We start from the raw sequence: 10,938 nt of genomic DNA, 5'->3' as shown, positions 1-10,938 counted from the left end.
TTTCCTTTGCATATGTCTTCATCCTATATGTGCGTATTTCAAAATAAACTTGTTCCCAACTCGTTGTTTAGCCATGCAATCTTTATACAAATGCATGTTGTCTGTTGTGACATATTGACAGTTTCTGCAGAATTTAAAATGTGCACCCTACATATTTTGAAGGAATTATAATTGAAGGAAACACTGAGAATGTGTATCTTGTGTTTCCTTGTGCATGGTCAAATGTTGAGGGGGTTTGAGGCTGTAACCTAATCCCAAGTCAAGGGGCCCGCTGACTGCATGTGGCTGACACACGGCTAGCGCCACGCCGCCCGGCCCAGAGACACGGCATTCCGGACCCCACTCACCGGAGAAAGATAAGTTTACACTCAGGGATAAACAGAGACGGGGGGGGGGGGGCAGCTTGAAGCTGAGAGGAAGAAGCACCTGGCCAAATTGGCCACGGACTGTATATATGTAAAAGGTCAATTCAAATGATCTGCGTGAGAGAGAAAGCGAGAGATTTTGGGAGGAAGTCCTGGAAGATTAAAATATTCTTCAACATGCAATACGTTTCTTCATATTCCCCGACCTCTTTAAGTTTCCCCGCCATCAAAACAAAGTATAACCAAGTTCCCTCGTTTCTCCTTTATTGAGGTGTAGGCCCACTGGGAGTGGAATTGAACAATTGATACACAAAAGGAAGTGAGGATCCTCATATTCTCCTTTCACTCAGGCAATCTGTTAGTGACATTAACCCCTGAGCACATTTCCCAGGCTCATGAATAGGGTTTAAGGCTTCTTAAAGCTCCCGCTGCATACAGGATGAGACCCCTTTCAAACTTTTAATTACCTTTATAGCAATAGAAAAATACACCCCCATTGTCCGCTGGACCATTCTCCAGCGGGCCAGATGTAAGGAGCTGGTGACAAGGTGGCCACTTATACCTTGGTAGATTAATTGACAGGAGTTCATATTGGGATTATCGTCAAAAGATTGCAGTTTCGATTTGGCCTTAGCTGTTACCGCTGTGAGTATGTTTACATGTTATATTCCCTGATTTCACCCGTGCCTTTTACGCATGAAATGTGCCTTTTACGCATGGCTACACAAACTACTGAATGACCCAAAATACTCTTAAATATCATGAATATGGAGATGATATAAACAGGCTGTAGACAATACATTAATTTCTGAAAAGTAATTTATTTAAACAATGGGTCATCACCCAACTTCATTTTTTTCTTTTCAACACAAACCAACAAAGAATATAAAACACAGCTTTGGTATAACAATCAATAACACATCTGTACAAAACTAAAACCTTTTCATAAAAAGTACTTCATAACAAAATAAATCCTAGTACAGCATATTTATCACCGACATCCAAATATTGGAATCAGATAACAAATTATAAAAAATAAAAAAATACTTGTGCCAAGTAAGGCAACCGTTGTTCCATAAAACGAAACAATGAGAACTACAGGGGGGGCATTAAGTGGTTAGAGTTACCGTCCCCTAGCGAAAAAGTCACAGGTCCAACCCCCGCAACAGTTGTCTGTGCAGTCAGTTAAATGTCTAAACTGGAGAAGTAATGCAAACTGGCTTGACATGAGTCTCTTGTCCCTTGCACTACCAAGGCCTCCACACAGGCTCGCTGCCCTCCGAGCCGGTACTGACTCCGACCGGACTGACCGCCTGGGACCCCACGGAGAAAGACGTCATGCCGTGGACCGGAGAAGCTGCAGTCGATGCCGAGCCTCCGTGCACCGGACTAGCGTTGACCGTAACAGGCACTCCTGCGTTTGCGTAAAGGGGGATGACAGGGGCCGTTGTGGTGGCGAAGGCCGGGTTAGGGATCAAAAACGCAAACTGTCCATCGGTTGCGGGCACAAGCTGAAACCCACTAAAGACCTTGGGGGAGATGGCCTCGGCAGGACTGAGTTTGGAGCCCATAGCGTTGAGGGGCAGAGTGGATGGGAGCTGCACGTGGAGCGGTTGAGCCAGGTGCGCCTGCTGGGACACGACCTGCTGCGTGTAGTTCATGGACATCATCTGGCCCATGCAGCTGGACAGGTGGTTGAGGAGCCTCGACCTCACCTCCGTGTTCACCCCCTCGGAGGTGGACAGGAAGCGGGTGACCTCGTTCATGCACTCGTTGAATCCGGCTCTGTATTTGCTCAGGACGGTGGCATCTGCTGAGAGTGCTGCTGGGGGAAAGAGAGAGAGAGAGCAGGATATTAGAGACGCATTTGTGACTCTTTTAACAGCTTCCTAAAGCTTTCATATGTTTTTTTAAAATCCACTTATTTGATTGAACTTACCGCTCATCTGTACACGCTGCAGGTTCCTCAAGTGCTTCACTGTCATTTCCAGGATATCTGCTTTCTCCAACTTGGAGTGTCTGGAGCTCTGCATAGGACAAAACAGGAAAAGTTGAGTCTGTATTCAATTGAAAACGAAATGATCTTTGAAAACAGAATGAAAGTTAAAGGCACCGAGATGATCTCAACTTACATCTTTTTTAAGTGCGTCCAGGATGAGAGTCTTGAGCTGCCCAAGGCTTTCGTTTATTCTTGCTCTCCTTCGTTTTTCCATGATGGGTTTGGATGACTGCAAAAAATAAACAATTCTAAATGAATTTCTTGCTCTCCATTTACACACATCAACATGTACACTGCACGTCATGTTATAACACACTTGTTAAATGCAATGCTAAGAATACATATTGTAAAGTTCTCACTTGAGAATTTAAAAAAAAACTTACTTTTCTATGCTCGCTGGCATTTTTCGGTTTGTCCGGTGTGTGTGTTCCGTTTGCAGGGGCACCGGCAATAGGGGATCCCGTCTGCTTTTCCATAGTGTCAGCTGGCATTGTTGACCAAACCAAGGTAAAAGCGTAAAATAAGTAAATCCTCTTTGGAAGCTCCGGGGGAAATAAAAACGTTGAACGTGTACGTTAAGCAGCTGCAGGACATATACGAGATGCCTGGCAGTCCCACCGGTTAGTTTGCGTCACGTCACTTGTTATCACTGAGCTGTCATCTGAGTTCAGGAGCGTGCGTTGCACCGTACGTGGCGAGTCTCCGCTTCTGCCGCCGACACACGCCGCGGCGGTACTTATAGACGGCTCGCGTGCTCCCAGTTCGTGTGAAACCCTCTCTGCATTCTTTCCCACACTCGCCTCAGCCAATAGCAGAGAGGACTCACCCATTGGGCGCGGGGCAGACCGCTGATTGGACAACACCCCCGCGGGCCGTCAGTCACGCGCTGCTCAATCAGCCCTGCAGGGACAAACAACAAAGCGGAGCGAGCAGCAGCGGCCGGGCTGTGAAGTGATAAGGGAGGGGAATGCGCTGGATGTTTGCTTCCAACTTTGCTCCGTGCACGTCAAAAATGTTATAGCTACACAGCCTGGTGTGTGTGTGCGTGTGTGTATACGGGAAGAATGTAGAGTCTGTATTGACTCAGTCACAGTGCAGTCAGTAGCCTATGTGTTTGTAAAGCTTAATTATTTCACTGTTTTATGGCTGCAAATAGATTCATGCTTCTGACAAAATAATTAGTAAAGTGAATATTTAGGTGCGAATGGTGTAATGTGTTGCAGGTGCCAATACCAAATCAAACACATTCATTTTTTTTCTCCTATAAACTTGGAGTTCTCTTTTCTAAGTTTGAAATGTCTGCTGCGACTAACAGGAACAACGTTTATTTATTTCAAGCTTAAACATTTTCTTGGCCTTGAAAACAAATACGCATTATCTATTTTTAAGACTCCTCGTGCGCCTCCAACGAGAAGACCTCGGTAATGGCACGCGAGGCGGTTTGCAGTAGCACGCACCAAGCCAATGGCATGCGGCATCTCAATGCAAATAAAGCAGACCGCACTCTGATTGGCTGTGGGAACAGCTCTATGTCAATCATCAGGAGGAGGAGGAAGAGAAGGGGGCACATCTGTCCGCGTGCCATTCGCGCAAAGTCTTCTGCGGTCTACGCGGAGCACGTGCCAACATTTGCAGATTACAGCCTGGAGACCATGGAGCATGATGTCGAACCTGCGGATCTGGAAACATTATATTTAAGTAGAATACAGTGATGGTAATAGCATACTTGAATACAGTAGAATATGCTCATGTAATTCACTACACTTGTGTTGTTACAGTGCGTTTCACATGATGCATGTTTCAGAAAAGAAAGTAGATGATGCATGTGTAATTATCAAAACATAAAGATATTTCTCCAAACATTTAAGGTCATTTTCATTCGAGTCATGTGCGAGTGTTTGAAACATGGTGTGAGTGACAATGTTTGAAGGAGAAGAGCACCATCTAGCGACTGATTTGTAAAAGGTTAATCAATTTAACGTGATGGATCTCATTTAACAAAGTACATCAATACAGACATTCAAGGTCTAAGCTTTGAGACATTCGTTTTAAATGAAGCCTACATCAACAGTAGCATAATGGAATGGATGTATATGAATGTTTTACATGGGATGTAATGATTATCTTGTCTGTGCTTTGCAAATAATTTCCCTATTCACAGAAGTTATTGTCCTTACAATTTTTTTTTTTTTACAACATCTTTTTTTGGGGTGTTTGCTGTGGCATATAAACAAGGAAAAACAGAAACTCTTTTTTGGAAGGAACAAAAGTCTTGTATGAGCATTGTATTGAGATGACCACAAGGTGGCACATCTGTGTCCAAATAAATGTCGAAAATTCGTAATAAACAAAAAAAATTAGCAAAATGCAAAAGCTATTTTATATAGTCATAGTATATATTGCACCTATAATGTTATCATAATCTGGTGAATTTATATTTCTTCTTATATCTAACTAATGGTTATTAAGTCAGACACAAATCAAAGATCGGTCAAATGTGTTAGTTTAACAGTTAAAAGTTAATATATGAGGAAAAAAAAGGTCATCAAAATGAAAAAGAAACCACGGAAGGAAAACTTTTGTATATACAGTATATTATTTATATTACAAAAAGGAATATGTGCTGTAGACGTTTTATATAAACTATATCTCCGAAAAATCAAATGTTTAGCAAACAACAAATGTTTCATTTATATCTATCATGCATTTATTGCACATGTGTGCAAACATTCATACATACGCATACATCCTGTACTCAGACAGCAGGATCTGCATTAGCCTCCATGTGAAATCTATGTGAATGTACAGATACACATACATATAAAACTACATCATCAACTATTTTACAGACATGCCAATACTTGCATGCCATTTATAATCAACTTACATGTTAAATAAAGTTTATAATGTATGTATGTACTTTATAAGTATCATTTGTAATGCAGCAAATATCAATTCTGTTACAAACATAAAAGCAGACATGATGTTTACTGTGAAGTATTAACTTAAGCCAGTTTTACAGTTTTTTCAGGTTTTTTAGCTTTTTGTAAAACAGAACCAGAAACAAAAAACTGCTTTGAATAAATGTAATATGAAGTCTGTGTTTTTCCCAGTAATGCAAAAACACTGATATGGTTATGAAACCAAAAGAAGATAAAGTAACACATGAAGTGGCTGATGTGCTTCTTAAAACACAATGGGCCAGTTTCCGGTGACCTTTCATAAATTTGCAACCATAACACAGATGACGCCTTTATGTGAGAGAGCAGCAGATTTCCATGTTAAATCAGTGGGTGTACTGCAACAATAGGAGCATTACAAAGTCTAAGGAGGCGTAGATGTCATGGTAATCTTAAAACTGATGACAAAGTCTGTGATCCTCTTTTGGTCAGCAGTCTATTGAAACAGGCCAAATGTAATAAAATTCTGCTAAGCCCTGCTTCAGTCCAGTCTCTAGTAGAGTATCAGTCATTGTTCAGTGGCTCATGTGTGCCCCCCTTCCCCCATGGGTGAGCTGTGCTGAGGCATGCTGGACCCTTGTTTACCCAGGATCCTGAGTCTCAAGAGCCAGCTGTGTGTACTTGGGCTCACATCGCTTTTATTTGCTTTCGGATCGGCCCAAATGATGCAGATCTAATTCTACAGAGCTCCGCACAGATTACACAACTGCTCCCCGCAGTTTTTTTGCTGCACTTTGGTGCATACATCTGCACTTTGGTGCATACATCTTATTTTGGTTTAATAATTCTGTATAGGTGAAGCGGCACCTGCTGAACCTGATCTGAAGTCAGAACAAGTCTGACGACTCTCGGTATTATCCAACAATAATTCCCCCCCCCTTCATTCCTAAATTTCAAAGATCTCGGGCACAGACAACAAAGAAAGCAGGAATTCCCCTTCAACTGAAAGAAACTTTTTGAGTGACTCTATCATTAGAGCACCATTAAAGCTGATGCCGACATCGCTGGGAATGTAAAATCACCACTGTGGTATAAGACACAATCAACATTCACCACAAGAGCCAAAAGTACTTGCTTTTTGACTTAGCTTCATGAGGTGCCGGTCTGCAGGAGGAGATGAAAGGGCCGAAAAGGAGGGAGAAGCTGTCTTTGCAGAGTTCAGTAGTCTGTTGTCCAGTGTTGCTGAGCAGCTCCTTTTGAATGCCGCCTTCTTAATTTGTTGTTGTACAATGAGCCTGTGCACTTCTCCAAATCCATGTGCCGAATGCAGAAGGAGAGTCAATTATATCTGTATTAGCTGGTGTCGGCTGGACAATCCCTTTATACACACTCCCCAATCAAGTGCTAGTAGATGTGTTTACCACGATGAGTCCCAGACACCGAGCAGTCACAATGCGTGTTTGGGTGGCTTTTGCTTTGTTTCAGACACTGTGGCTATTTCAAAGAAGCGAAGCAGAAAAGCGACCAATCTGGATTCTGCTAAACCTGAGAAAGCTGCACTTTGGTGCATACATCTTATTTAAAAAGCTGTCAAATGTGGGTGACACACAGTGGTGGAATGCATGTACATTTACTCAAGTACTGCACTTTACTTGAGTATTTCTACAGTTACTGGTTACTTTGCGAATACAAAATAGTTAAATTACCTCCACCTCTACCAACTACAACTGTAAAATACAGCGTACATATTAATAATATTCCAACACTATAATATATTGCATTTCTTTTTAGTTCAAATAACTTTTCTTACTCAACGGTAAGGTCTAAATGTCATTTCAAAGCTTAAAATCCAGGTGGAGCAATGCTGGATTATTTATTTATTCACTCAATGATCTAAAAGTCAACTTTAAATATGCTAATACCTATTTTGTTTCAGTTTCTAATTGTACGATGGTATCTCAGAAAATATAGGACATAGCCTCAGTGTCCTCACTGGTAGTTAATAACACATGTATTCTAAGAAACATTTTCACTGCAGGACCTGAACTCATAATGGAGAATAGAGTGATATTACAACTCTTTCTTCAGTAAAGAATCTGAAGACTTCCTCCACCACTGATGACACCAAGTAAAATCCAGATGCATGATGGCGATCAGGACACAACCATGTGATGTTCTGTTTCCACATCAGAGATGCAACAGGACTTCAAAGGTCCAGTTAGTACCAGTTAGTGCTGCGAGGTTTCTGAAACAAGTAAGGCCAGAAACCCAACACCAGCAGATCTAAGCTTCTGAGTGAAAGGCCACCTGTGGCTGCTGCATTCACCGCCCACTTTAAGTAGAGGGATTTGCAGAATACCACAAACGCAGGGTTGATGGTTCATTATGGAAACTAATTAAACTAAATATTAACAAATATTTGGGTAAAGATGTGTACTCTTTTCCTCACAGACATTGGCAAACGATCTGAAGGCATTTCCCCCTGCCAGGGCGAGATATTTCATCTGCATTGTTGCTAGGGAGTTCTTCAATTTTGGGAGTGGCCAGATGTATTAGAAGGGTTTTTTTTTACTCCCATCAATTGTGCTGGTATTAAAACAGCTATTTTCCTGTTCAATTATTCTGTGTTTGATGTATTACCAGGACTGCAGGGTGCTTTAAAAGAGGTCAGAATTTAAATAAATTAATATGAATTTGGAAATATTTCTCATGGTATTACAGAGGCGGGTGTGTTCAGTCAAAGGCTTCAAAGCTGCATGTTTGCACCACAAACGTGAGGGAAAGTGGTATTTTTCATGCACTTTCACTTCATTCTTCCTTAATCTCATTACTCCCTCGGCTGTTTTCATACCTGCAGGAAAAAAACCCTGAGATCAATTATATTTGCCTCACTTTTCAAGCGGCTTGTTGTCATTTTGCCATCTGCAGACCAGCATGTCCAGTACAATGTGATGTATTCACGGAGCCCCTTTGGCTTTCTGAACAGAGAGGGACCCTTTTCTCTTGCTTCTCGCCCCAATTCAGGGCTTTCTTCTCCCTTTTAAGTGGGCTGTTGATGAGGTTAGTCTAATCAGATTAAGTCAACTCACATTGGTCTCTGCAGTTTGTTTTCCTTCCAAAGGCGTCCTGACATCTCCTATACTTTTTCTTTATCCTCCTCTTTGCACTTTTCATCCAGGCTTCCACCCAAAAAAAACCTTTCAGCAGAGGTCCCAATGGACTCCTTTATAAACCACAGTTCCCCAATGATATAGGTTATTTAGAATGGGTCACTAGACTGCTATGCATGGGAAAAGGCCTTTAAAGTTGTGCAGTGACGCATTTGGACATTTCCACTGGTGTCTGTGTGAATGCAAGAGATTAGGTAAACACAAAGCACTAAATCAATTTTTGGAAATTGCTGGAACCTTTAATTTGATTCCTAAATAAATGTTTTAGGGAGGTTTTGTAAACTACAACGCTAATGCAATCTACACTTTTATCTAGGAACTTGGATGAGAGTAGAGTTTTCACGGCCAACATGTTAAATAGATTTTAAGTGGAATAAATACACTTTTATTGTTTAGATTTAACACGATGTGAGTGTTAAACACAGCAGCTAAAAAAACAGTAATTACCCGGTTAAATCATCAGATCCATTTAGTTGTTTTTCTAGAAAAAATCCTAAAAATCTTGACTGTCAAATGAAAAGATTACATGTTGTTGTGACCACATTTTCCATTCGCAACAAACTATGTTTTGGAGAGAATATCCAGAAACTGTGGCATTGAAATATGAATGTATATATATTTTATTATATGGGGAGAGACTAATGTGTTTAATATTTTACAAGATGTGAATACATTTTTTTCTTTGATTTGATTTTGTTGTTTTGAATGATTCATGTCCTGAATTCCCACACATCCCTCACACATCATTCAGATGATCAAAACAACGTAGTGACACACATTTACAACTACATTTAATTATAACTGCGCACTTCTTCAAAAATAACTTGAAAAAATGAACAGATTTAATAATTGGAGGAAGTCATTAAAGGAGGAAAAGGTTTGTTTAGTCCTTGACCCCGTGGTGAAATCAATTATTTTTCTTTAAATTTGATTTGATTAATATGCACAGATGCCCAGTTAAGAATAAACCCCCCACCTGTAACTATAAAATCTCTGAAGTTCTCATCAGTGGTGTGCCGTAACTTGATTCCCCCACTAATAACAGGCTTACAAAGACAATGAGCACAATGAGTACAGAGGAGGTCTTTTCAGATGACTTCAGAGCCCCCCTTGAGAAAAGACATGGCAGCCCACTGACTGAATGGGAGCTGTAGAACCATTTCAAGCTAATGGATCTGAGAGACTGTCCACATAATTACATTACAGCATTTCAGCAGCCTTTTCAGCTCCACACTTGCAGCCTGGGCACACCACAGCACTTCATTCATATCATAGCTCCACAGTGGAATGTGCTATGACAGATATGGCCCTCTTGGGCACTCTTGAACAAGGTTGCGCTCCATGGGACTGGCAACCCCCTCATCCCTGTGCATACAAGTTCTTGGGTTTAAAACAGAGGGTGGGCACTGCGAAGACAAAGGATCAAACGTGGAGAGCAATGAAAATCTAAAAATCGACTTAGTGTCAAAGAAGTGATGTTTGAGTGCAACAATATGCATATGTTCCTGTTAACCTTAATTTGTCCTGTTCATTTTAATTCCGGGCCCGATTTACACACGACATTCAACAGATTGTACAGTTTGTTTTATAAGGTGAACATGTTTATGTTTTGTAAATGATATCATGGAGCCATATTTTTAATAAAGACAAATGCAAGCTAACTAATATGGAGTGTACATACTATGAGTGTTTTCCATGATTTAACTCCAGAAACACCAACTCTGTGTGCATCCTTTGTCGTTTGGTTTTTATTTAGCTGAATCCTTCTTGAATGTCTTCGCAGTCTACTGAATAAAAAAATGTGTAACTTTGAAAACTACATGTACAAATCATTTTTTAAGAAAGCTTCTTGTGCTTTATTGAAGTGTTTCACGTCATACCAATTGTCACTGTGGTGGAAAACACAGAATAAACACAGAAAATCAGGCAGAAAATCAGCTTTTTTTCCTCTTTGGTTTAAACTGAATTTGTGTGTAATCCATTCCAGCCAAACCAAACACATGTAAAAGGAGAACAAGACTTTTCACGGGCTGTGGTGAATGCTGCTGAATAAGTCAAACAGACGAACACAGAGCAGAAAAAAGACACATTTGTCGCCACATTAACATACAAACTCCTCAATCGGTTTTGATTTATAAAGAATCTCTCCAAGCCTTCACAGGCCTAAGACGGATGTTTTCTCAATTTGTTGCCAAAAGCGTAAATTCAACACAAAAGTCACAGTCTATGCCTGCAGACCAAGTGGAAAATCTCTCAAGTTAATACAACACAAAGCACCAATTTTGAGAATTCCCTCCTTGATAGCCATCTTAAAAGATACCATTGATCTTTTTGTTCAATTTGTTGGTTGAAGAAATGCTTTGCTCGCTAGTTTTTCTGGACAAAAATGTACTCCTTTTGTGGAGGAGCAAAATCAATGCAAATTTATCCTTTATTCATTTCCCTGTGAATAACTCAAGTCCTTGCACTTTTGTTTGGAGCCCGTAAGCTAAACAAAATCATAA

General features: G+C 40.7%; 1 protein-coding gene across 2 annotated transcripts; it reads right to left on the bottom strand.

Moving 5' to 3' along the window:
- Nucleotides 1-697: 697 nt before the first annotated feature.
- Nucleotides 698-3,056, bottom strand: her9 (hairy-related 9). 2 transcript variants are annotated; one of them, XM_079273655.1, is made up of 4 exons: nt 2,748-3,056; nt 2,498-2,593; nt 2,305-2,392; nt 698-2,190 (listed from the first exon to the last, which is right to left on the bottom strand). In XM_079273655.1, the coding sequence occupies exons 1-4, from the start codon at nt 2,853-2,855 to the stop codon at nt 1,613-1,615; spliced, it is 870 nt and encodes a 289-aa protein (XP_079129781.1). In that variant the 5' UTR covers nt 2,856-3,056; the 3' UTR covers nt 698-1,612. The 2 variants fall into 2 exon arrangements, with proteins under 2 accessions (XP_079129781.1, XP_079129782.1); XM_079273656.1 differs by having other exon boundaries at nt 698-2,187.
- Between the last annotated feature and the right edge of the window lie 7,882 nt (nt 3,057-10,938).

The sequence above is a fragment of the Melanostigma gelatinosum genome (assembly GCF_949748355.1).
Source record: "Melanostigma gelatinosum genome assembly, chromosome: 8".
NCBI lineage: Eukaryota > Metazoa > Chordata > Actinopteri > Perciformes > Zoarcidae > Melanostigma > Melanostigma gelatinosum.
This window is presented reverse-complemented; position numbering and strand designations above follow the sequence as displayed.